Below are 26,262 nucleotides of genomic sequence, written 5' to 3' on the forward strand. Positions count from 1 at the left end.
ACTTCCGCCTGTGATGATGGCGTCACTCCTCTTCCAAGAAATCGGCATGTTTGTGTTTACACTCCCTCCCCTCCCCCAACCGTCTCGGGGTGGATGTCTTACAGCAGATCACTCGCAGCGTTTACAGCGAAGCTTTTGAAGCTTTGGACTCCCACCGTGGCCAAATTTAGTCAATGTGAACCCAGCAGCTGCGTGTGTGTGTGTGTGGAGGAGCGTGTGCGCGCATGTTTTCTCCTGAGTAAATGGCCCAGGGTTAAAAACATGTTTGTTATTGTTCCCAGCACTTTTGCCTTGAGACAACACCGCCAATTAAAGGGGAGGTTTTATGTGCGCGGAGCAGGAAGTGTTGCCATGTGTGGCCGCGTGCGATTGGCTGCGCTCCTCTCCCGTATTCCCTCCCTTATTACAGGGACTTAGCAGCTCTTTATTGCCGTGGCCAAATGAAAGGTAAACACAGCACACCTTTGATCTCGCTTTGCATTAAAAACCTTTACTGGAAGCCGTCCAGGCGAGGAAGGAAAAGACAAGCAAATGATTGAATAACACGGAGGTTTTTTACGTGTGTTTGCATGTGCTTATCTTAATGGGAGATAACCTCGCCGCGATGCTGATGCCACCTTTTCTCCTCTGAAGTGAGTGAAATGATCCCTTTGTCCGGGATACTTCCCTCCTCCTCCTCCTCCTGCCAAACGCAGCCGGGACGAAAACAAAACAAGGCGTTGTATGAATGGAAGTGGGAGGGGCCCAGTGGCCTAGAAAGGCAGGCAGACAGAGCGAAAGATACTGGTGCAGGCTGGGTAACGCCGTGGCGGAGAGGAGTAGTGAGGATGGGATGAATGAATGAATGAGCTGACGGAAGCATGTTTGTGTTGGCTGCTAACTTTTTGGCTACTTCCTGGAAATTACTTTTTTTTTTTCAGAAGTCTCAATTTCTACACTATATGTTTGTAATAAACCAAAAAAGAAAAAAAACACGTTAAAATTTAAGTGGAAAATGAATCAAATTTGTTTTTCATGGGTTGTGGTGAGTCCTCTGAGCAGCAGCAGCAGCTCGGCCTTCCTCGTATCGTGGCTCCTCGGCTGCGTCTGTCCCAGCACGGCCAGGGTTAAACCCGGCCAGCACTCCTCCCTGAAATGGAAGAAGCCACTGAATGGCTGCATCCCTCAGCCAGCAAATATATTGGCTGAAGCTGAGGGTGGATCTGCGGCTGGAGCGACTCTCCGGCGTGGATCTGGAGCGGGATCCCCCCCGGTCGCTGCACGTACACACGCGGCAGGCAGGCAGGCGGGGCGGCGGCAGGGGAGGGATACGCATTTTTCTGTGAGGGCTGGCGACGATTGCGTGCTATAGTAGGTTTACAGCTCAAAACGGAGCGACCTCTGGGTGAACCGCACCAGAGGTCACATGTGGGCTTTTATTTAGCTTTATTAGTAAATCTGCCTTCCAGTCATTCCGACCTCCTGTCCCTCCGATTTCACCTCATACCCCACAGTCAGACCCCCCCCCACCTTGCCTCCCACAAGCCTGTCAGTTCTCTTTTATCCAGGCAGCACATTGGGCAGCCTTCCAGTTCAAGCAAGAGGGGGGTCCTCGCTGTATCCTCGTCTGTGACAGATCATGTGATGTTGGAATCCGGCTCAGGCCGAAAAACACTGCACGCTTTTTGACGCTCCTCTGTGTGTTCGATCGATATGCGATTTCAGCTTCTAACGTGTTCGTTTTCAGGTTTTTGCTCGGTTTATACGTCTGTGTAAGGCTTCTATTAGTCTGTTATGGTTCAGTTGAGTGTTATTACAGCTGACAGGACACTGAAACATGGTGAGATGGTAATTAAAACACAGGAAGCTAACAACATGTTGCTGTTTTCAACACACTTTCAGTACAAACTGTTTTTAAAACCTTTTATGTAACAGAAAATCACCTGCTCTCTGTTTTTATAGCTGAAGGTTTCCTAAAAAAAAAGAATTCCCACTATTGTTTATAAGCCAATTTGAGATTTGAGTTTCTGCACCAGCAGTGATGTTTCCATCAACACGTAGCTGTTAAGAACAGGCTGCCTTTTTACCCAGCATTCCTTTACAGTTATAGCTCAGTCAATTCTGTTTGTGTGAATAAATGTATTTGGGTTTGCTGTTGGATGTAAATACAGTAAAACAAAACCAAAACCCTTTTTTGTGCTCTATAAAATGAAATCAAACTTTATTTACAAAGCACTTTTTATTCAGCAGTAATGTTTTACAGGCCTAAAACAATTACAAACAAATGGAACATAAAACGACACGAGTTAAACTGAAAATTCAAATTAATCTATCACTTTTTACACATTTTTGCCTTCTGTGTGAAAGTGAAAGTGCAATTCATTTTTTTATGATTGATTAATAAATTGATTTTAATCGCAATCATTTTTATCCTAAAATTGCCTCATTTTTAGGTTTTTTATTTACGTTTGTGACATTGTAGTGCAGTAAAAGATCAAAATAAAGCTAAAAAGGTGTCTTTATTATTATTTTTTTAATAATAAAAGACTTCCAGCCTTTATTTTGACACAACTGGGGATTTTATTTTTCCAATCTTGAACAAACACCTAAATAAAAATAAAAACTCGAAAAAAAATCTGAAAATATCGAACTAATTATTAATACCATAATTCAAATGTTGATATAGTACATTATTCCACAGTTTACCACAACATTAAGATAGTAGAAAAGACATTTAACTTATCTGGGTAAATGTAATCATTTTAAATATAGGGATAAAGCAGAAAAGAAATAGAGAATCTAAGAGTGAAGAAATGGAAAACAGCAGAGTAATGGAACTATTTAGACTTTGGACTTCGTTTTATTCTAATACACTTCTGGACAAAAAAAGCAACAAAGAGCTAAACTTTTCCTCTAATATGATGCTTTTTAAACTTGTCATGACCTAGCTAGTGCTAATAGCTGAAGATGCTGAAGCTGATAACCAGATAAAATTAGCAAAAACAGCTAGCATCTTTAGCTAAACTGCAAAATACTAGAAAAAAATGAAAAAACAGCTAGCATGTAGCTGAAATATAAGCTAAACTCCCAAAATAGCCAAAAAAATCTTAGTTAATACCAAATAGCCTAAAAAGCTAGCAGAATGTCGATTTTAAAACTTTAAAACCTTAACTTTTTAACATAATCATGAATAATAAAAAGGCAGGAATATGATTCCAGATTAAATCAACTTAAACCGTAAATAACTTCCAATATTTTACTCTCCATAGAAATATATTTTGTCAAAATTATACAAGTTAGAAATGAGCTCAAGATAACATTTGGCCATTAATAACAATAAAATGAAATGATCTGGAGGGCCGGATCCGGCCCCCGGGCCTGGACTTTGATACATGTGTCCCAATGGAAACATGACACAAAGTAATCTAATGTTAAGCATCTTTTCTGTTTACTCCCTCAGCCTGTCTGGACAAATGTAAGCACGGCGCCTGCAACAGCCGGGGTCAGTGCTGCCACGACCAGTGTCTGGGAAGCTGCAGCGAGCCGGGCAACGCCAGCAGCTGTGTGGCCTGCAGGAACCTCCAGCATGGAAACACCTGCGTGGACAAATGTCCTCCGGGATACTACGTCTTCAGAGGGTGGCGCTGCGTCAGCTTCTCTTTTTGCCAGGTGGGTGACGAGGAAAACACTTCTGACACAAGCAGATATGCTGGACTCATATTTTTTCTGTTTATTTATTTTTAGGAACGCCACAACCAGTGTTCACAAATCAAAAAGCAGAACCAGGACCGGGAGGCGGGCTGCTTCGAATACGTCATCCACGAAGGCGCCTGTATCCCCGAGTGTCCGTCCGGATACACGACCCCGAACTCCACCATGTACGTGTTAAATGTCTTAAATGCCACCATCAACAAAAGCAGAAGGGCCGTGTTTTGACCACGCCGCACTTCGATGTTTGTACCGAAGACATGAAACGTGAAAGTAGCTGACAGCCGAGCGGAGAAGAGAAGTAACAAAATGTCATCCCTTCACATTCAGAAAAACAAAAAACAAAAGATAACTCGTCTTCCCGCTTTAAAATGTCATTTTTGAAGTTCAATTCTTGTTTATTAGAGGAGCTTAAACAACAGGAATTTACAAACTTATTGTTTTTGCTTCTAAATTAATATTTTATAAATAACAACCTTTCAGAAACCTTAAATTAAATAATAGAACTAAATCCAATAATAAAAAAATCACAATCAGTTGATCAAGAAATCAGTATTTTTTGTAATTTCAGGCAATGACACATTTTTCTAAATTTTTGATTAAAAAAATATTTTTTTTCACCTTTTCTTCATGGGACAATTGATTTTCATACCCTAAAAAAATAATTTTATTTTGAAACTTTCTTCAATTTTTGTTGTCAATGATTAGTTTTCAACAAGTAGAAACCTTAACCAAATAAAGAGCAAAAACCATGAATTTAATGATTTTTTTTTTGTGTGTGATTGTACTTTTTAAAAATTAGCTTCTGTTTTAACGCCCGTCAGACTAACAGACACATATTTATATATTCTGGTTGAGTATTTTACAAAAATACAGAACCAGGTGAAGAAATGATTAATAAAACCTGTTGTCAGATTTGTTCACTGCAGCTATTAAATTTTATGTTTTTGCTAAACGAATTGAGTTAAATAGTTCCAAACCAGTTCATCTTCAAATATAAATCCATTATTTTAAATGTATCTAAATGAGACTCAGAGTAACATTTTGAGGTGGACTCGGTCTAAGTGGAGGTTTCTATTACAGACTGATAGGGATTTTCAAGAAGTGTTTTTGGAATCAACAAACACCTTTGTGTCTCTCTTCCTCATGTTTCTGAGGACAAATAGATGTAAAATGAGATTAAAAGTGAAGCGCCGGAGTGGAAGGCAAATGCCGACATGTTACGGTCTCGGTGGTTTTGACGAAACGAGGACAACATGCTTGTTTAAAAATCAAGAAACGCCTCTTGTTTACCTACACATACATGCAGCTTTGGCAGCCAAAGTTGTTTATATTCCAGCCGGACGGCTGAAATATTCACATGAATGAAACATTCATGTGACAAAATTGTTTTACCACAGACTGCAGCTTCACTCCTGCTGTTTGGAGTACAGTCACATCAATGTAAAGCGGAAAATGTAACTGATTTTTACCCTAAATTAACTTGTTACAAACATTTTAGATTATAAAGTTAGTTTTTATTGTCTGTAACTCATGTTTGCTTCTCTTCTTCAGCTTTTTAAGCCACATTCTCACTGCACACGCTGGAAAACTGTTTCCTTTTCAGAAAAAAAAATGTTCATTTTCCTGAACTTCTGCATGGAAACTCAGTTACACTTTCCATGGAGAAATGTTTGCCTCATTGAAAAGTTATCTAAAGGAAAAAATGTTGGACATTTCTAAACTCCTACATTAACTGTTGTTGAAGAGCTCTTTCCTGTTGGGTAGAGGCGTCAAACTCAGTCTGAAAACAGCCTAAAAAACTGAAAAAAGGTTAAATTAGCCAAAATGGATAGAATGTTGCTGAAAAAATAGCTGAACTTCAAAACGGTATAAAAAATTTTGAAAAAAAACCAAATTAGTCAAGACAGCTAGCATGTAGCTGAAATATTAGCTAAACTAGAAAAAGTAAAAAAAACGGGAAAAAAACTTAAATCAGCCAAAACAAAAAAAGAGAAAAAAAGCGTAAATTAGCCAAAAGAGCTAGCATGTAGCTGAAATATTAGTTAGACTTAAAAATAGCCTAAAAATTCCCAGTAAATTCTAAAATAGTCCAAAAAGCTAGCAGAATGCTAATTTTTAAAACTGTAAGTTTTCAACATACCGTATTTTTCGGACTATAAGTCGCACCGGAGTATAAGTCGCAGGGGCCAAAAAATGCATAATGAAGAAGAAAAAACCATACATAAGTCGCACTGGAGTATAAGTCGCATTTTTTCAAGTAATTTATTTTACAAACTGGTTGAAAAAAACGATATTACATCATCCTGGAAGGTAAGTTATAACATTCATAAGTGAATAGAAAACAGGCTGAATATGTGTCAACACATATTCACATATTAGCATCATGAAAAAAACGAAAAGGTGTAGCATTTATATAACATAACAGTTTTATTTAACTATAGCCTCAAGAACTCATCAACTTTGTATCTTTACTGTAATTAATTGCACGCAATCTCACTCCATATCACTAAATCCGTTAAATTCTTCGTCCTCTGTGTCACGTCTTAATAACTAAAGTAAATAAAGTAATTGCATAGATCACCATAAGAGGGCACTCTAGACTTACGGTCCATATCTCATCATTAAAAATTCGTATATAAGTCGCACTGGAGTATAAGTCGCAGGGACATTCAATCTATGAAAAAAAACGCGACTTATAGTCCGGAAAATACGGTAATTATGAATAATAAAAAGTCAGGAATATTATTCCAGAATAAATCAACTTAAACATTAAATAACTTTCAGTATTTTACTCTCCATAAAAATGTCTAAATTATTTAAATTAGAAATAAGTGCACGCTAACATCGGGTCATTAATAACAATAAAATAAAGTGATCTGGAGGGCCGGATAGAATTACCCAGAGGGCCGGATCCGGCCCCCGGGCCTTGACTTTGACACACGTACTGCAGGGATTCCACGTAACCATGTTTGTTCAGAGGAGCCTCTCCGTAAAGAACCATAATAGGTCTGCGCCGTTCTTAGTTCAGGTAATAAAGCAAATAAATCAAATGAAGCGATTAATGTCTTATAGAACGGCGGGTTCCCGCGGAGCAGCATTTTTGAGGGTGTAGTAAAATATGATGTCGAGGTCCGTACAGAATGTCCCGACAGAACCAGGTGTTTGCATCGGGTATTTTTATTATTATTTTTGTGTGAAGCTAGAAATGCTTGTGTGCGTCCTCTACTGCTTCCATCCGGTTTCTATTATTCAAACTCCATTTTTAAATCTAAATGTGGACGCACAATGTGCAAAAGTCTTGTGGCTAAATAATTTTTTCAAGACACCAAATGCATTTGGAGCATCATAAATATGTGTTGCCTGTAGCACACTTCTTCCCTGGTTGGTGTGTCTGCTCAGTGGTACAGCTGTGTACACACACACACACACACACACACACACTATTGTTTTTCAAGATTTGGGCCAAAACCGAGCCAGCGCCGCAGCCGCCTCCTGATGGCTCTAACAGGCTCCAGAGTCACAGAGTTCAGGTTAAGATGGTTCTGCAGAACTCCGTCTGTGTTTTCAGTTCAATATCCCCCAAACATTCTTATTTTTGAACGGCAGCATACCTTCTGGGAGCTGCGGACAACTTTACACGTGGAGGAAAGACTCAACACACCCTTGAAATTCTCCGTTTTATTGTTTTGGAGACCGCCCGCGCTCATCCAAAGTCAACGAGGACACAGAGTTTAGTGCGATTTCCGACCCAGGGACAAATCTGTTCCCTTTGGGAGGTTTTCCTCTGTTTACTAAATGGTGTTGTATGTGTGTGCACACAAGGTAGCTGCTGGTGGGAACTCAGGTGCCTCCTGGAGAAGGAATCGGTGGTAACGCGGTTACAGACTGTGCTTTCCCTTCTGTCTCGTCCAGAGCACCTTGAATAAATCAGATATGAGTCAGCCACGTCCTTGTTGTGTAGACATATTTCTCTCCAACAATCCAGAATTCTCAGTAAAGCCTCGGCAGGTTTGAGTGGTTTGGAAGGTCAAAGCGGCAGAAAGAAAGAGGTTTCTGAGCACAAACTCCTGGTTCAGTTTCTGTGTTTTGCATTGACTGCAGAGTTGTAGAGAGTACCTGAAAACCACACTAAAGTAAAAGTACAGATACCTTACTGTGAAAATCACTCCATCACAAGTAGTGCTGCTACAAACGATTATTTTAAGTTGACTAATCATCGATTATTTATTTCAATTAGTCAACTGATTGGGTCATGGACAAACTGGATGTAACACATACATCCTAACCATCATTAGCTTTAAAATAACTAAAAAAAACCTGAAAATTGAAATTGAAAGCTAAAAACACTGAAGCTGATAGCTGAAATCGCTGAAGCAAATAGCTAGCTAAAATATTATTTCAATGCCAAACTAGCCTAAAAACTGAAAAAAGCCTAAGTTAGCCAATACAGCTAGCATGTATCTGAAATATTAGCTAAACTCCAAAATAGCCTAAAAACAAAAAAAGCATAAATCAGCCAAAATAGCTAGCATGTAGCTGACATTTTAAACTCTAAAATAGCCTAAAAACAACAAAACAAAAAATCCTAAATTAGCCGAAATAGATAGCATGCAGCTCAAATATCAGCTAAATCCCAAAATAGTCCAAAAAGCAGGCATAGTCCCATTATAACTTTCAACTTTACTACACTCTAACTCCAAATAATATAAAGTAACGAGTAATCGACTATTAAATTAGTCGTCAACTATTTTAATAGTCGATTAATCGTCGACTAATCGTGGAAGCTCTAATTACAAGTTACAAGTCACTATTTCCAGTAATACTTGAGTAAAAGTATTAAAGTATCCAATTTTAAAAGAACTTTACTGAATGTAGGCTCAAAGAGCATCAAGAGTTGTGAAAAACAAAGTGTTTTGTTTAGCATTTTTTTGGAAATTAAATTTACTACCTCGATGTTTCACAATTTCAGAACAAAATAGAAAACAAACAGAACAAGAAGTCATTCTCAGTCTCACTCAAATGTTCAAACAATTACAAAAAAAGGGGAAAAAAAGTAAAATTCAAAGCCAAATTTGATACAATTCACCTCTAAGTTTAGAGAAACTGTACAGCTGGAGAACTCCGTTATTTTTGGTTGCACAGCTAATGTTGGGTTGTGGTTATAAAGGGATGTAAGCTAGTGGGATGATGGGAAATGAGAGCAGGCTTACTCTGCCCACAGCTTGGAGGTAAACCTTTCGTGAACTACTGCCGCTCTACAGAAACCTTTTTACCTTTTTGACTAAAAACAGCATAATCATAAATAAAATAAATCAAAAGAATGATTGGAGTGAGGCTTTTATTTAGTGACTTGTGTTTAAATAAATGTCAACAAGTCATAGATGTGGGTTGGAGTTCTTTGAATGTTTTTACTCCTTTAAAAGTTTTCTGAATAGCAGTGAAGTTGTTTGGTTATCAGGCGTCTCCGTGTTTTTGTTTGGTAATAGAATTCCTTTCTGTCGCCTCCTCTATTGAAAAATCGACCTTGTACTTTTGAAATTGCCGTGTCAGGCGCCGCTTATGCCACACCAGCGTGACACTGAGCATTCCTGCTTCATACCAGTCAGTCGAGTTTCCTTCATCACAGTTCCACTCTGACGGTTATAACGTTTGGTTTTTCTGACTGAAGGTGGAAGCACGCACTAACCTATGCTTATGTTCTCCATGCAGGTTGACCTGTTTGCCGTGTGCCGGTCCGTGTCCTAAACTGTGCGTCGGAAATAAGACGATTGACTCGGTGACCTCAGCCCAGGCGTTACGAGGCTGCACTGTTCTTCACGGGAACATGATCATAAAGATAAGAGGAGGAAGTGAGTTGTTTTCCTCTTCAGTCCCGCTCAGCCTCCTGTTCCAGGTCGGTTTGTCCAAATCCACTCCTCCTTTTGCAGATAACATAGCGGCCGAGCTGGAGTCCAGTCTGGGGCAGATCGAGGAGATTACCGGCTACCTGATGGTGCGCAGAGCCTACGCCTTGGTGTCGCTCTCCTTTCTGAGAAAACTGCGAACCATTAGGGGGGAGCACCTCGAGGGAGAGTAAGTTCTCTTCTCTTCCGCCAACTTTTTTCCCTTCAGATCCGGTTTTCATTTTCATCATCTTCGTCTTTTCAGTACGTATGCTTTCTACGCGCTGGACAACCAGAACCTCCGAGAATTGTGGGATTGGTCCAAGCACAACCTGACCATCGAGAGCGGCCGGACCTTCTTCCACTACAACTCGAAGCTCTGCATGTCTGAGATCAGGAAGATGGAGGAGGTAACGGGCGCCAAGGAGCGCAACCTGAAGAACGACATCGCCGTCCGGACCAACGGAGACCAAGCTTCCTGTAAGATCAAATGGTGGTGCTTTGGGTTACCGCTTCCTGATAAGTACATCGATTAAAGTTAACCCTTTAAACATTAAATCTGTAGCATATTGTAACTTTTTAGGAGTTAACACGATAATTCCTGTAGATTTTTTAAAATCTACTGGAATTATCATGTTAAAGCTTGAAAAGTTACAGTAAATCAAAGAATATAAACACTGGAGCTCAGGTTTTAAAGGGTTTTTAGGTGTGAAATTTGTTCCCAGCATTTAAACCATCTCTTGTGGGAGGGGTGAGGTGCAGACACAGCCGCACTTGGGAACCATTCTTTAGTTTAACCCTCCAATCTAGCTGAATTTTGGCCGAATCTTAATTCCTGCCATTACAGCTACATTTAGCTAGTAAGTGTCGTCAAATTTGGACATTACTACCGCTTGATGATGTCATCAACAGTCGCCGATCTTTAGCATGTAGCTACCAGCGCTCAGAAAATACATAACATCAGTTTTATAACTTTAGAAAGTCTTGCTAAAACAAAAAAAGTCATTACTTACATTTAAATTAGGGCTGGGAATTTATTTTAAAAAATTAACTTATTAATCGCAAGCTGGGGAAAATTAATCGCGATTAATCGCAGTAAACTTCTTTTTGGTGAATAATCACACAAATAAGTAAAACACAAAACTGTACATTTAGAGCATTTATTCATAATTAAGTTTGTCCACCGATTAAAAAAATAATCGCACTTTTGTCTTGCGATTAATCACTATTAATCGCAAATTTGATTACAATATGCAGCTTTTGAATAAAAAACAGACAAGAGAGAATTTTTTTCCTTTATTTTTTGTGAAAAAAGGATCTAAACCAAACAAAAAACAAGATTAAAATACTAAAAACCGGTTGAATAATTATTTATTTTGTAAGTGACCATGTTATAAGTGGGATAAAATCCGACAAAGGGTTTTAACACGCTATGGAAGCCTGAATTGGTGTAATTAATTTACGTTAAAGGATATTAACGCTTTAATTATTTTTTGATGAATGCGTTAATGTTCACAGCCTTAATTTAAATGTAAACTTTAGTGTGAAGAAATGCATTTTTCCTCTGCGGTACGGCATATTATGGATCACCCTACAGACGGAAAGATAGCAAGCTTTAAATCGCTACGTCTTTGCCTTAAAAAAAAAAAAAAAAACACTACAGCTTCAAATATTCCCCAGTTGGAGCGGTGTGGGAAGGAATTCTCATTCGGCTTCAGTCTTTGGTACGACTCTCAGCCTGGGTTTGAACCCTTGACCTTCCAATCTCAGGGCAGACACTCTACCACAACGCCACTGAATTACGAATGTCAGAAAGGAGGAAACACTAACAAAACTTCCATGAAAAACTCTCATAAAGACCCATTCTGATGGAAATTGAGCTTTTATTAAGCATATAGCATATAGCATCGAGCATATATTAAGAAAAATGTTTTTTATTTTGGCTTAAAACGTCATAATCCTCATTAAAAGACCATCAAGAACGCTTTAAAAACAGATCAAAAGATGATCGGAGTCGGACTTTAATACTGATACAGAGGTAAATCATTGTTTTGTAAATGAAAACTGTCAAATGAACTGTGTGTTTGTCTTTTAGGTGAGACGCAGCTTCTGAACTTCACCTACATCAAGACCTCGTGTAAGATGATCATGCTGAGGTGGGATGCCTTTTGGCCGTCGGACTTCAGAGACCTGCTGGGATTCATGGTTCTCTACAAAGAGGCGTAAGTACAGGGATGTCTCGCCGTTCGCCTTTTGTGGTCTTTCTGTTTTGCAGTTTTTGTTGTTTCCTTAGTGCGGTTTTGTATGTTTGTTTTTTTTTTTCTTACATCTTATTGGGTCCTCCATCCTGATTGGTTGTAGACCGTTGTGAGTTAATCTCTGAGCCGTTTCTCCTTTATTAATATTACATCAATCTTTGGACATCATTAGATCTTTGGTTTCATTCGACCGAATTGTCCGCAGGTGCTCTTAAAAAGTCTAAATTAAAGAAAAAAGACAGTCGCACCTAATATATGCTTTAAAAATTAATGATTGGTATATATGGTTGGGTATTTTTGTGAATGCGCTAACACGGCTAACGTGTAGCGTGTCGGTCAGTGTTTTTTTTTTTTTTTTGTTTTGTTTTTTTAAACGGGTTGGTGATTCGTTTAGTTACAGTGATGTTTGTTTTTGCCAAATAAGTCTGTTTTTTCACATGTTGAAAAGAACTTTGTAAGTTACAGGATTTGTGAAGATGCTAAGCTAGCTAAAACGTGCTACAAACAAGTCTTAGAGTTACTGTGACTGACGGATGGACTTGTCTAACTCTTTTTGACTCGCTCATATATGACATAAAATTGAAAATAAACCATTTTACCTCCTTACAATTCAGAGAACTCTATAGTTTTGAAAATATGGTATAATACGGGTCTTATTTCACTATGAAGCTTTGAGTTTAAACAAGAGCGAAAAGCGTTTTTAGGAATATTTAGTGAGGGTTTTGCAGATTTAGTCTGTCGCTGGTTAGTTTTTGAACACAACTCCTGGAATAAATGAGGGACTGCTTATTGACTAAAGCAAAAATGCTAATAGATTAGTTATTAAAATTTTGTCATTTCTGCTTAGATTTTTAATATATCAAATAACTAAGCAAGAAAAGTTTAATTTATGGTCAGAAATTTTGTAGAAATGTTCCTTAAATTTGTGTTTTAATTTATAATTACTCAAATAAAAGACTCCAAATGCAGTTTTATCTTGTTAAATTACACTAAAGTGGTTAAAGTTTTGAACAAATGCAGTTTAAAATGATTTTAAATGATTTAGAGTTATGTGTTTTGTGCCTCCCTTCTTAGAGAATGACAATAAAAAGCTCATTATATTTTAAATTTCTTGAGTTTTTTTTTTCTTTCAATAGATTCTCATAAAAAGATGTTTATATCTGAGCGTAAAAGTTGAAAAAATTTATGGTGACACACCAAAGTCTTAATGATAAAAAGTATCATTTTTGACTGTCTGACCTTTTTTGACACAAGGAGAGTTTTATTTTGAAAGAAACTAGTGTGTAAGGCTGTCAAAAGTCAAAGAAGTGACAACTTTACAGACACTGTTGTAATTGAAATACTGTAATGTTTGAGTTTGTTACAGACCAGAAACAACAAGAGTCACAGAGTCCCACTTTATCCTTAAAAAATGCACAATATTTATTCCTTTTTGTCACTTAAACATTGATATTACAATGACATGCTCAGAGGAAACAAACCCTAACTGGGTTAAAACGCTCGCCAGAATTAACTGGACCGTTCCGGACCACTCAGTGGAAACCAGGTTTAGTGTTGTTAGCTTAAACTTTATTAGCAACATCCGGTTGCTCTCCGCTCAGTTTCCCTCCACACATTTCTGATTTTCTTCCTCCATCTCCTCCAGGCCGTACAAGAACGTGACGGAGTTTGACGGACAGGACGCCTGCGGTTCAAACAGCTGGATGATCGCAGACGTCGACCCCCCACCTCGCCCCACCACCGGCAAAGAACCGGAGCAACCGCGGCACCTGATCGGGCCGCTAAAACCCTGGACGCAGTACGCCATCATGGTCAAGACCCAGCTCTCTGCGTCCGACGAGCATCAGGTCCACGGAGCCAAAAGCGAGATCATTTACGTCCGGACCAACTCCTCCAGTGAGTGAAACGGGGCGTCTTCCTCTGGGGGTTACAGTTTTGAGCAGTCCCGTGAACACCGGTTTGTTTGGTGTTTCTGGTTGAAACAGCAGCTTGTTGTTAGGAATAACAGCTGTGCTGCTCGCTCCTCCGTCATGAATCATTTCAGCCGATGTTTCTCCAAAGTTCAGCATCGCTGTTCTGCAGCTTTTTTGGAAGAATTCTATCTCGATTCTTAAACTAAATTTAAAAAAAAATCCTTTTTACATGGATTTTTTTTCTTTTTAAACTAGAAGGAAGTGGAAACTTTTGTTTACGCTGGTGATGATGTAACTGGGGTTCAAAGGGCGACTTTTATGAGGAAAACTTATCAGGTGGCTCGAACTCAAAGGAATTAAGGAACAATTTTTTCCATTTGGTTTCACAAATAAAGTTAGTTTGAAGATTTTATTGGTAAAAGTAATTCATAAGTAGGTTTAAAACAAGAGTGAGAAACTCAAGTCTGCTTTAAAAAACAAGAAAAAGTGTATAAAAATAAGGTAAACAGACGACAGAACATTTGGCTGGTCAAGGCTTTTCAAAATAAAATATCTCATAGGAATCACAAATATCTTAAAATTAGTATATATTTACTAAAATCAAGCTCATTGTGACTAATATGAATATCATTTCTAAGATTATTTCTCAAAATGTTCAAACTTATTCTTTATTTAAGATTTTCTAGTAAAGTTATCTTAAAATTATGCTAACCACTAGGGATCTGTTTCTTAAAACTAGATATAGTCAACGACTAATTTAATAGTCGATTAGTCGTTACTTTATATTATATGGAGTCAGAGTGTAGTAAAGTTGAAAGTTTTACTGATATTATGCTAGCTTTTTGGACTATTTTTGGCATTTATTAAGGTTTTAACTCTAAAGTTTCAGCTACATGCAAGTTTTCTAGGCTAATTTGATATTTAAATATTATTTTAGCTTGCTGAAAGGATCAGCATTTTCAGCTATCAGCTTCAGTGTTTTTAGCTATCAGCTTCAGCGTTTTTAGCCATCAGCTTCAGCGTTTTCAGCTATCAGCTTCAACATTTTCAGCTATCAGCTTTAGTATTTTTAGCTATCAGCTTCAGCATTTTTAGCTATCAGCTTCAGCATTTTCAGCTATCTGCTTCAGCATTTTCAGCTATCAGCTTCAGCATTTTTAGCTATCAGCTTCAGCATTTTTAGCTATCAGCTTACAGCATTTTTCAGCTATCTGCCTCAGCGTTTTCAGCTATCAGCCTCAGCGTTTTCTGCTATCAGCTTCAGCGTTTTCAGCTATCAGCTTCAGCGTTTTCAGCTATCAGCTTCAGCGTTTTTAGCTATCAGCTTTAGCATTTTCAGCTATCAGCATTACCATCATCAGCGGCCAAATTCAGCTTACAGCATTTACACTAGCCATTATCACAGGTAATGCTATATATCTAGTTTGTAGTTTGTTTAAAGCTAATAATGCTTAAGATGTGTTCTTTACATCCACTTTATGCATGACCTGATTAATCGACTAATCGAAAAAAATAATCGATGATTAGTTGACTATTAAAATAATAATTTGTGGCAGCAATACTTGAAACCAGTCAAATATACTAAAAACAAAAGTACTTTTCTATTTGAAAATAATAATAAACTGTTGTTAGCACTATTATTTTCTTACTTTGCATGATAATTTACTTAAAATTCTTGGATAAGGCAAAACTCCTGCATTGATCTCCAATACAAATGTCTCAGTCTTGAATGAAGATGATGTTTCTCCTGTAACTATTGAGGTTCTAGCTTTAAGTGTTTTTACTCAAAATAGTTAATAAAATCTTAGTATAAGCCTTAATATCTTATTGAGATAATTAAGTACCAAAACTCTTGAAATAAAGGCAATTATCTGCCATCAAATTTACTAAGTGAGAAGATTAATCTTACCATTAAAAAATAAGCATATTTATACTTGTTTTAAGATGGTTCATCTCACTTAGATTTCACTTTTTGCTGTGTAAAGACTACAGAAAATAAAGAAACTGCATCCCAAAAGGTCAAAATGACGACTTTTTGTAGTATATTGATGTAGTTTGATAAAATCATTCAATGTTTATTTTTCTTCTTCTGTCTATGCAGCTTAGTTATCTTTATCCTCCTAAAGGAGTGTTTTCCTCCTTGTAGCACTGAAGTATTTTCGTCTGCGTCCCTTTCAGAACCTTCAGTCCCTCTGGACCCCGTGTCCTCGTCAAACTCATCCTCCGAGATCATCCTGAAGTGGAAACCTCCCACCAGCCCAAACGGCAACATCACGCACTACAAGGTCATCTATCGGAGGCAGCTGGAGGACAGCGACCTCTTCAAGTTCGACTACTGCCTCCAAGGTGAGCGTCTGCCACGCCGACCTGCAAACCCGCCGCTCCCGCCGTTTACATTTCCTTCTCTGTCCCTCGCAGCCACAAAGCTGCCGTCTCGCATGCCGACGTACAAGGACATCCAGGACGAGCAGAAGTGGAACCACACGGACGAGCCCGCCACGGGGGGGAAGTGCTGCGAGTGCCCCAAGACGGACAGCCAGCTGAAGAAGGAGCAGGAAGAGATCGAGTTCCGCAAGACCTTCGAGAACTACCTCCACAACGAAGTCTTCGAGAGCAGGTGCACGTTCGAGTCGAGGACGGGCGGTTCTGGTGTCAGCAGCAGTAGCGGTTTAGAGTTTCTTATCAAAGGCTTTAAAGTCCACATCTGATTTAAAAAAAAAAATCATGTTTTTTGAGTTTTTAACATTATGAAAAAGAACAAATCATTCAGCCACTGACAGGAAAAGACGCTCAACAGCTTATAAATGTGAAGGATGGATAATATTTGTAGTAAAATGTGGGCCATGGTTCCCTCTAGTGGACGCTCTTTGAGTTTCCTGAGATGACCAACACCAAACCTGTTTTCTTTATTTGTTAATCCACACATGTTTACGCTGCTTTCTCTGCCGATCCTGCAGACCGTCTCGCCGCCGCCGTTCAGTGGGGGTTGCGAACGCCACGTACCCTCCTCTGTTTCTGTCCACCATGTCCAGCATTGAGGCCAACGCCACCACTGTGTTCCCCGACGATGAAGACAGCTCTAAGGTTCCACCGTTTTCCTTAGCTTCCAAAATTAAATGTTGAAATTCAAGTCATTCAAGCTTTATTTAAACCCAAATATGACCAAATTCATTGAATGTATCAGGGGACTCATTTCTGTTGTTTTTTGTCGTCCAGGTGGAGCTAAAAGTTTTCTCAAAGGAATCGACCGTCATCGGTAACCTGCATTACTTCACAAGCTACAAGATCGAGATCATAGCGTGCAATCATCCCACAGACCCTGAAGCCTGCAGTCTGGCCACGTTTCTCAGTGAAAGAACCATGCCGGAGGGTGAGGGCTTTTACTCATTCACACAAAGTATTTAATAGAAGTTTGTCATTTCCCTCTCATAGGATTTGATGCTCATCTCCATTCATAATCTATGAATTGATGCCTCAAAGAGGAAAATTGTGTTTTTCGTGTTTTAACATGTCTTTGTGGGATTTTTCTGATGATGGACGACATATATGATGTGAATTGAGCTCAAAATTACGTTTCTGAGCATTAAAGATCCTATTTAATGCAAGAAAAACTGATCATACTTACCAAAAAATGTGGATTCTTCCTGATTGGTTTTATAAATTTTTACCAACATAATCTTGTTTGTATCTGAGGTATTCAACCGATATTACTGCCACTCGATCAATTTTTTTATACGTTTTTGTATCATTTACATCCCTAGAATTTTCACAAACTTTGTATCAAAATTTCAGTTTGTTTTTAAGCCAAATGAATGGAAAATAAGAATATATTTTTTAGTAAAAAGTGTTTTAAGTTAGGAGTGAAACACAGATTTAATCAAATTCATTTTAAAAGCTAAAAAGTTCCAGGTTTTACTCTGCATTTGACACGTCTTCTCAGGGAGCGGTGAACTATAGACACAAGAACCATATAGCCTCCAATCTAACCCCTTAATTCTGAGCAGGGAAGCATCAGGTCCCATTTTTAAAGTTTTTGTTTTGATTCAACCTGGATTTGAACTCACGACCTTCCAGTCTCAGGGTGGACACTCTACCACTAGCCCACTGAGCTGATGATAAAAGTTTAAAATTAGATTTCTTATGACAACACTTTGACCATAAATTACCATAAATCAAATTCACCAGTTTTTTAATGAATGGGATGTTTTTCTTCTTTTGTTGTGACTTGATTGAAACGTTGCTTTTATTTGTCTGTTTTAGCCCCGTACAGACTTTTTGCGAAGTTCCTTCTCAACAAGCCCTTTTTCTTCTCTTTGCTTGGTACCAACAGAAAAAGCAGACAACATTCCGGGCCAAGTGACCCATGAGATCGTGATGACCGAGCCTCCCTATGTGTTAATTAAGTGGAACGCTCCTCCCGCGCCCAACGGACTCATCATTTTATACGAGGTGTTCTACAGGAGGGTGGAGGAGAAGGAGGTCAGTACAAACCCACACCTGTAGGTCGAGTTCCACTGCATTTCCTAGCGTGAAATGTCGGCGTGCTTCACTGTTGTTGCTGAAAACGTGCAGATTCTGTGCTCGTTGTTATTCATGGCTGCGCAGCCTGACCTTAGGAGCTGGTGGCAGCTCCGTTACCATGGTGACAAATGCAGGAAAGGGGGAACACAACTGCAGGGATGAGCTGCACTAGCAGGCCGGGGTCTACACACGCCCTCCAGTGCAAACGAACTGATCCTAGAGCACTCTGACATTTCTGACAAGTTCCTGAAGCAAACCTGTTCAAGTTTTTCTCGTCATTTTTGGCAAAAATGGTAATAAATATAAAATTCTTTATTGTAGTTTACCCTTTTTTAATTTTGTGTATAGTTTCTATATAAACATTTTTAATAAGTAATACATATGGAGTTTTGTACTGCTTTTCTACTTTTTTTTCGTGATAATGAGAATCACTATCTCATTATCAGATAACAAGAGATACTGAGAAAATGAAGAATTTGCTGTAGTGTCTCTTTCCTTTTCCCCACACTAAGACCAGAGCTCAGTGAACACACCAGCAGAAAGCTAAATTAATTTTCTCATGATAATGAGAATCACTATGTCGTTATCAGTTAATGAGAGGTATCAAAAAAATTAAGAATATACTGTAGTTTCCCTTTTTACCCACACTTAGACTCCAAGACCGGAGCTCAGTGAACACACCAGGCATAAAACTAAATTCATTTTCACGTGATAATGAGAATTACTATCTCATTATCAGATAACAAGAGATAGTGAGAAAATGAAGAATATACTGTAGTGTCCCTCTTTCCTTTTCCCACACTGATACCAGAGCTCAGTGAACACACCAGGCAGAAAATGAAATTAATTTTCTTGTGATAATGAGAATCACTATCTCGTTATCAGTTAATGAGAGAGATAATGAAAAAATTAAGAATATATTGTAGTGTCCCTCTTTCCCTTTTTCAAACACTGAGACACAGAGCTCAGTAAAAACACAAGGCAGAAAATTAAATTAATTTCTTGTGATAATGAGAAAGTGGATCTCATTATCGTGGGGGAAAAAAGGTAGAATAGGCCGTTTTTGGCTTTCGTAGTTTTGCGGAGTTTAGATTAAATGTTTTTAATTGTTTTTGAAATATTTCACTAAGTTAGACTAATGGCTAATTTAATTGAGTTTTTTTAACATAAAAGTGCAGGAAAACTCTTTGAATATTTCATTTTCCTTACATTGTTGCTCCTATCAGCAATACAAATGTAAATATTTCCAAACCTGAATATCTCCTAACCACTGCACACTACTGAATGAACTCCTTTTGGTATCTACAGAGGCCATTGGGGCTTTTCAATACTAAATGTGAGGGGGCGGGGCTCTGGGAATTGTAGTTTTTGGTGGATTTGAGCAGAAATAGATTGGACTGCATTGTTTTCTCTGGCACTCAGGAGGAAATTATTAATATTTTTTATAAACTTTTATTTTTTATCTAGAAATGAACTTCCCCTCAGCTGGACATCGTTTTTATTCTTCATTTTTTCTCCTCTTTCTGTGCAGGAACAAACCCTTTGTGTGTCCCGGCCCGCTTACCTGAAAACCAACGGCACCAAACTCCCCCTCGTGCAGCCCGGAAACTACAGCGTGAGGGTCCGCGCCACGTCCCTGGCTGGAAACGGCTCTTTCACCGAAACTATTTACTTCTTCATGCCGCATTGTAAGACATCAGCTCCAAACTGAACCATTTCTTTAGCTTTACTTAGAATTGGTCATTTTGATACAGATTTGATGTTGAAGATGTATATTTTTTCACTTTTTCACAGCCAATCCTGGGTTGGTTTGGATAGTGAGCGGTCCGGTCATCTGCTTCATCCTGCTGCTGTTTGTGGGGGCCGGCGTCTTCGTGGTCATCAAGAAGAGGTGAGGTGTTTCTACCTCAGAAAAGGATAAATGTAAAAACACAACCCGACAGTTTAAGACACTTTGGGATTTTTTTCTCTCTCTTCCAGGCAAACAGAAGGACCTCTAGGAGACCTCATCACTTCACCAAACCCAGAGTACTTCAGTGCAAACGACAGTAAGAGATCACTTATCTGTTACTGGGAGATGTTTTAGAAGGAAAGTTTTCTTATAAATGGATCAAATTTACCTCCAATAGATGACAATAACTGCATTTTCAGGCGCTAAAGTTTGTATAATCTGCAAAACTTAACATTCCTTATTATAATTTCCTTTTTTTTAATTATTTTTCTTGTGTATCTGAGGAGTGCATCCATTATTATGCATGTATAAACACCGAACTTGTCAAAGTTAACTCCATGTACAGACACGTCCTGATAAATGGCCGTCTGTGTGTCTTGTCCAGTGTACGTTCCTGACGAGTGGGAGGTTCCCCGGGAAAAGATCACGCTGCTCCGAGAGCTGGGTCAGGGCTCCTTCGGGATGGTGTACGAGGGAATCGCCAAAGACATCGTCAAAGGAGATCTGGAGACCCACGTGGCCGTCAAGACGGTCAACGAGTCGGCCAGCCTGCGGGAGCGGATCGAGTTCCTCAACGAGGCGTCCGTCATGAAGGCCTTCAGCTGTCACCACGTGGTAAGCCGCCCGTCACAAACCCGCACGGCTCCATGTCATAGTACTAGCAACTAGAGCGTCACTTTTAACGCGTTAACACAAATGTGTTTTAATGCCATTGATGACATCACAATGGGAGGAACCAACTAAAACTCAATGAGGCCAAAATCTGTTATTTGGTTTAAAAAAAAAAAAAAAGTGTAAAGTGTGATTTTAGCCAAATTTAACATTTTTCACAATATGGAAACGAAAACTGTGAACAGTTATAAAGTCCTCACACCAGGAAATAGTTTAAAAGCGTTTTACATTGAATGGGCTTCAACTGTTGCAGTCTGGAAGGTTTTCAGTGACTTGATGGCTTCATATGAACTTAGTTTTTTTTATTTTCCTGCAGGTCCGACTCCTGGGGGTGGTGTCTAAAGGTCAGCCCACCCTGGTGGTGATGGAGCTGATGACTCATGGGGACTTGAAGAGCTACCTGCGCAGTCTGAGGCCGGACTCTGAGGTGTGTTTGAGCAGATTCTCTAATCCAGGGGAGTCAAACTCAATCGCACAAGGAGCCAAAATCCTAAAAACACACTTTAGGTCGCAGACCGAACAGGATAAACATTTATTCAACACTCTAAAACTACATATTTAAAACTTAAAAACTGTAACTTTTTAACATAATTATTAATATACAGCATTACCTGTGATAATGCTAGTGTGAATGCTGTAAGCTGAATTTGGCTGCTGAAGATGCTAGTGCTGATAGATGAAGATGCTGAAATTATCAGTTAAAAACGCTGAAGCTGATAGCTAAAAATGCTGAAGCTGAAAGATAAAAACGCTGATAGCTAAAAATGCGGAAGCTAATAGCTAAAACCGCTGAAGCTGGAAGCTAAAAAACTTGATGCTGATAGCTGAAAACGCTGAAGCTGATAACTGAAAACGTTAAAGCTAATAGCTAAAAATGCTGAAACTGAAAGTTAAAAATGCTGAAGGTGATAGCTGAAAATACTCAAGCTAATAGCTAAAAATGCTGGTAGCTAAAAATGCTGAAGCTAATAGCTAAAAACGCTGAAGCTGGAAGGTAAAAAACCTGATTCTGCTAGCTGAAAACGCTGAAGCTGATAACTGAAAACGCTAACGCTGATAGCTAAAAATGCTGAAACTGATAGTTATAATTGCTGAAGCTGATAGCTGAAAGCACTTAAACTAATGGCTAAAAATGCTGATAGCTGAAAATGCTGAAGCTGATAACTGAAAACGCTAAAGCTAATAGCTAAAAATGCTGAAACTGAAAGTTAAAAATGCTGAAGGTGATAGCTGAAAATTCTCAAGCCAATAGCTAAAAATGCTGATAGCTGAAAATGCTGAAGCTAATAGCTAAAAACACTAAAGCTGGAAGTTAAAAAACCTGATTCTGCTACCTGAAAACGCTGAAGCTGATAACAGAAAACGCTAAAGCTGATAGCTAAAAATGCTGAAACTGATAGTTAAAAATACTGAAGCTGAGAACCAGCTAAAATATTAGCTAAATGCCAAATTAACTTAAAAGACAAAAAAAAATTAGGTTTGCCAAAACAGTTTGAATGTCGCTAAAAAACACAGCTAAACTTCAAAATAGCCTAAAACACTGAAAAAAGCCTAAATTAGCCAAAACAGCTAGCATTTAGCTGAAATATTAGCTATACTTTAAATTGAGCAAAGAATCCATAGTAAATATCAAAATATTCCAAAAAACTAGAATAATGCTAATTTTTCAAGATTTGAAACCATAACTTTTTAAAATAAATATGAATAATAAAAATCAGGAATATTTTTCCAGAATAAATTAATTCAAACCTCCAATAACTTTCAATATTTTACTCTTCATAAAAATATATTTTGTCAAAATTATACAAGTTAAGAATAAGTGCAAGATAACATCAGGACAATTAAAACAAAATAAGATGATCTGGAGGGCCGGTCCCAGCCCCTTTGTAATCTGTAATCCCAACCCTTTACGATGGAATAACTGAATGAACGGATTGCAGGATTGTGAGACTAAAAACTTTGACGCCTCCCTGTGATTCGTAGAACAACCCGTCGGGCGCTCCGCCACCTTCCCTGAAAGACATGCTCCAGATGGCAGCAGAGATTGCGGACGGCATGGCGTACCTCAACGCCAAGAAGTTCGTCCACAGAGATTTGGCAGCCAGGAACTGCATGGTGGCAGAGGACTTCACCGTCAAGATCGGCGGTACGGCGTCTTTGGTTCACTCTTTGGGGAGCGTGTTTCTCACAGACTAAATGATCTGCTCTTTGGTGTGTTTCAGACTTCGGCATGACGCGAGACATTTACGAGACGGACTACTACCGTAAAGGAGGGAAGGGTCTACTTCCTGTCAGGTGGATGGCCCCGGAGTCCCTGAAGGACGGCGTCTTCACCGCTCACTCCGACTGCTGGTACGGATCTTTGTAGCGTTGATCGGGAGGCTAGGCGCTCCCTTTATTTGTCTAATTTCAGAATCCAGTGACAATTTAAATCTATTATTTCTATCAATAAAAGTTGGAATTTGAAACAGAAAAGCAGCTTTTTTTGCTTAAAAAATGACAAAAACGTGTTTAACAGAAAATGGATTTGTTGATATTATTGAATCTTCCAAATGCATATCAGTTTAAAGTCCTCATTTGATTCTTCTACGCCCTGTTCTTTCCCGTTTGTCTGCAGGTCCTTCGGCGTTGTGATGTGGGAGATCAGCACTCTTGCCGAGCAGCCTTATCAGGGCCTCTCCAACGAGCAGGTCCTGAAGTTCGTCATGGATGGAGGATTCCTGGACCGGCCAGATAATTGTCCAGAGAGGATGTAAGGATTCACATGAAGCGACTTCTCTGTCTGACAGATTGTTTTCTTCTTGGCAAAGTGGAAAATGTGGTGAATTTTAGAAAACTTTTGTTCAAACAATCTTCCCGAAATCTCACACACAGGCCACCAGGTTAAGTCTACAACCGCAATCAAAGTTTTTATGACATTTAACCTCGAGAAAAGAACGCCGTCTTTTTTTTGGAGATTACCTGTAGTACCAGTACTAGGGATTTTGATCCTAACTCCTGGAGCATCATGGGAGCTCTGTTGGAATTTGAAGTTGTAGACTGAACGGCGTCCACATGGCAAGCTCAATAAAGATGCGTTCTCCTGTTGCTCGCACATTTTTCTCTAGAGTATCATGAATATGTAATACATTAGTGGTTGGATCCCAAGACTGTACAGACAATATTTCACTTTTTTTAGAGTATGACTTATGACTTAAACTCTGTCTGAATTTTAATGTTTTTATTGTAATAAAATGGTAAACAGGAAGAAGCTAGTACTGATAGCTAAAGATGCTGAAATTCATAGCTAAGCTGATTGCTGAAAATGCTGAAGCTGAAAGCTGAAAACGCTGATGTTGATAGCTGAAAACGCTGAAGTTATAAGTTGAACACGCTGAAGCTGGTAGCTGAAAATACTGAAATTGATAGCTAAAAACTTTAAAGCTGATTGCTGAAATAGCTGAAGTTGATAGCTGAAAACGCTGAAGCTGATAGCTGAAAACACTGACATTGATAGCTGGAAACGTTGAAGCTGGTAGCTGAAAATGCTGAAATTGATAACTAAAAAACGTTAAAGCTGATTGCTGAAATCGCTGAAGCTAATAGCTAAAAACTTTAAAGCTAATTTCTGAAATAGCTGAAGCTAATAGCTAAAAATGTTGAAGCTGATAGCTGAAAACACCGAAATTGATAGCTGAAAACGTTGAAATTGATAGCTGAAAACGCTGAAGCTGATAGCTGAAAACACTGAAGTTGATAGCTGAAAACGCTGAAATTGATAGCTGAAAATGCTGAAATTGATAGCTGAAACCGCTGACGTTGATAGCTGGAAACGTTGAAGCTGGTAGCTGGAAATGCTGAAATTGATGGCTAAAAAACGTTAAAGCTGATAGCTGAAAACGCTGAAGCTGATAGCTGAAAACTTTAAAGCTGATTTCTGAAATAGCTGAAGCTAATAGCTAAAAATGTTGAAGCTGATAGCTGAAAACACTGAAATTGTTAGCTGAAAACGCTGAAGCTGATAGCTGGAAACACTGAAGCTGATAGCTGAAAACGCTGAAATTGATAGCTGAAAATGCTGACATTGATAGCTAAAAACTTTAAAGCTGATTGCTGAAATCGCTGAAGCTAATAGCTAAAAACCTGTAAGCTGATAGCCAGCTAAAATATTAGCTTAATACCAAATTAGCCTTGAAAAAAATGGGTTAGCCAAAACAGCTAGCATGTAACTGAAAAAAATTCAAAAACTTCAAAATAGCCTAGCAAACTGAAAAAAACCTTAAATAGCCAAAGCATCTTGCATGTAGCTGAAATGTTAGCTAAAATCCAAAATAGCCTAAAAAAATCTTAGTAAATGTCAAAATAGTCCAAAAATCTATCAGAATGACAATTTTTAAAACTTTTAAACTGTAACTTATTAACATAATTATGAATAATAAAAATGCAGGAATATTATTACAGAATAAATCAACTTAAACTTTAAATCATTTTCAATATTTTACTCTCCATAAAAATATATTTGGTCAAAATTATACAAGTTATAAACTAAGCGCAAGATAACATCAGGCCATTAGTAATAATGAACTGATCTGGAGGGCCGGATCCGGCCCCCGGGCCTTGACTTAGATACGTGCATTAATCCCACAGAAGACTGCCTCTGTTTGATTTAATTTACAGAATATGAGTCCAACTTTAAAAATAAAAACCGTGTTTGTTCCTCATATTTTGAGGTGTTGTTTCAACGATCCTCTTGTGCGTCCGCAGGCACAGCCTCATGCAGATGTGCTGGCAGTACAACCCCAAGATGCGGCCGACGTTCCTGGAGATCATCGACATGCTGCGGGACGACCTGCACCCCACCTTCCACGAGGTGTCCTTCTTCCACAGCGAGGACAACAAAGTCCCGGAGACGGAGGAGTTCGACCTGGACCTGGACAACATGGAGAGCATCCCTCTGGACCCGTCGTCGTACTCCCAGAGGGAGGAGAGCCTGAGCAGAGACAGCGTCCCCTCGGTGGGGCTGAGGGGGAACTACGAGGAGCACGTCCCCTACACACACATGAACGGTGGCAAGAAAAACGGGAGAATACTGTCGCTACCCCGATCCAGCCCTTCCTAACATTAGCTGTCGGCCGAAAGACTCTTCTCTTCCTGTGTCGTTTTGGAATGATTTTCTTGGAGGAACCCTTCAGGAAAAAACACAAACGTATCTCAGGACTTGTTCTTTTTTTTCTTCTTCCTTGTGTGTCCCGAATGGACGGGCAAGGGGTGCAAATACTTTTTTTTATTCTAATAAGCTTGCTCCCTGACACATCAGACGTCAAAACGAGAATCTTTCACTATCGTCATGTTTCCATGACTCCTGAAACACTGAGGGGTTGTTTGTGTGTGTGTGT

The 26,262-nt window shown here is 38.9% G+C and overlaps 1 protein-coding gene across 2 annotated transcripts in view; it reads left to right on the forward strand.

Moving 5' to 3' along the window:
- The window catches only part of insrb (insulin receptor b), a 76,845-nt gene extending 50,583 nt beyond the window's left edge, over positions 1 to 26,262 (forward strand). The window contains exons 3-23 of one of the 2 annotated variants that reach the window (XM_024279298.2): positions 3,440 to 3,648; positions 3,724 to 3,857; positions 9,400 to 9,539; positions 9,618 to 9,762; positions 9,838 to 10,052; positions 11,668 to 11,794; positions 13,476 to 13,726; positions 15,922 to 16,089; positions 16,162 to 16,360; positions 16,701 to 16,827; positions 16,960 to 17,113; positions 18,074 to 18,222; positions 19,796 to 19,952; positions 20,059 to 20,155; positions 20,245 to 20,312; positions 20,601 to 20,830; positions 21,204 to 21,314; positions 22,871 to 23,033; positions 23,110 to 23,239; positions 23,505 to 23,639; positions 25,631 to 25,985. In XM_024279298.2, coding sequence (XP_024135066.1) covers positions 3,440 to 3,648; positions 3,724 to 3,857; positions 9,400 to 9,539; positions 9,618 to 9,762; positions 9,838 to 10,052; positions 11,668 to 11,794; positions 13,476 to 13,726; positions 15,922 to 16,089; positions 16,162 to 16,360; positions 16,701 to 16,827; positions 16,960 to 17,113; positions 18,074 to 18,222; positions 19,796 to 19,952; positions 20,059 to 20,155; positions 20,245 to 20,312; positions 20,601 to 20,830; positions 21,204 to 21,314; positions 22,871 to 23,033; positions 23,110 to 23,239; positions 23,505 to 23,639; positions 25,631 to 25,985 — 3,464 coding nt within the window. Of the gene's footprint in view, positions 1 to 3,439; positions 3,649 to 3,723; positions 3,858 to 9,399; positions 9,540 to 9,617; positions 9,763 to 9,837; positions 10,053 to 11,667; positions 11,795 to 13,475; positions 13,727 to 15,921; positions 16,361 to 16,700; positions 16,828 to 16,959; positions 17,114 to 18,073; positions 18,223 to 19,795; positions 19,953 to 20,058; positions 20,156 to 20,244; positions 20,313 to 20,600; positions 20,831 to 21,203; positions 21,315 to 22,870; positions 23,034 to 23,109; positions 23,240 to 23,504; positions 23,640 to 25,630 lie in introns of both variants that reach the window. The other variant, XM_024279297.2, reaches the window with a different exon arrangement.

This window comes from Oryzias melastigma, linkage group LG4 (assembly GCF_002922805.2).
Source record: "Oryzias melastigma strain HK-1 linkage group LG4, ASM292280v2, whole genome shotgun sequence".
NCBI lineage: Eukaryota > Metazoa > Chordata > Actinopteri > Beloniformes > Adrianichthyidae > Oryzias > Oryzias melastigma.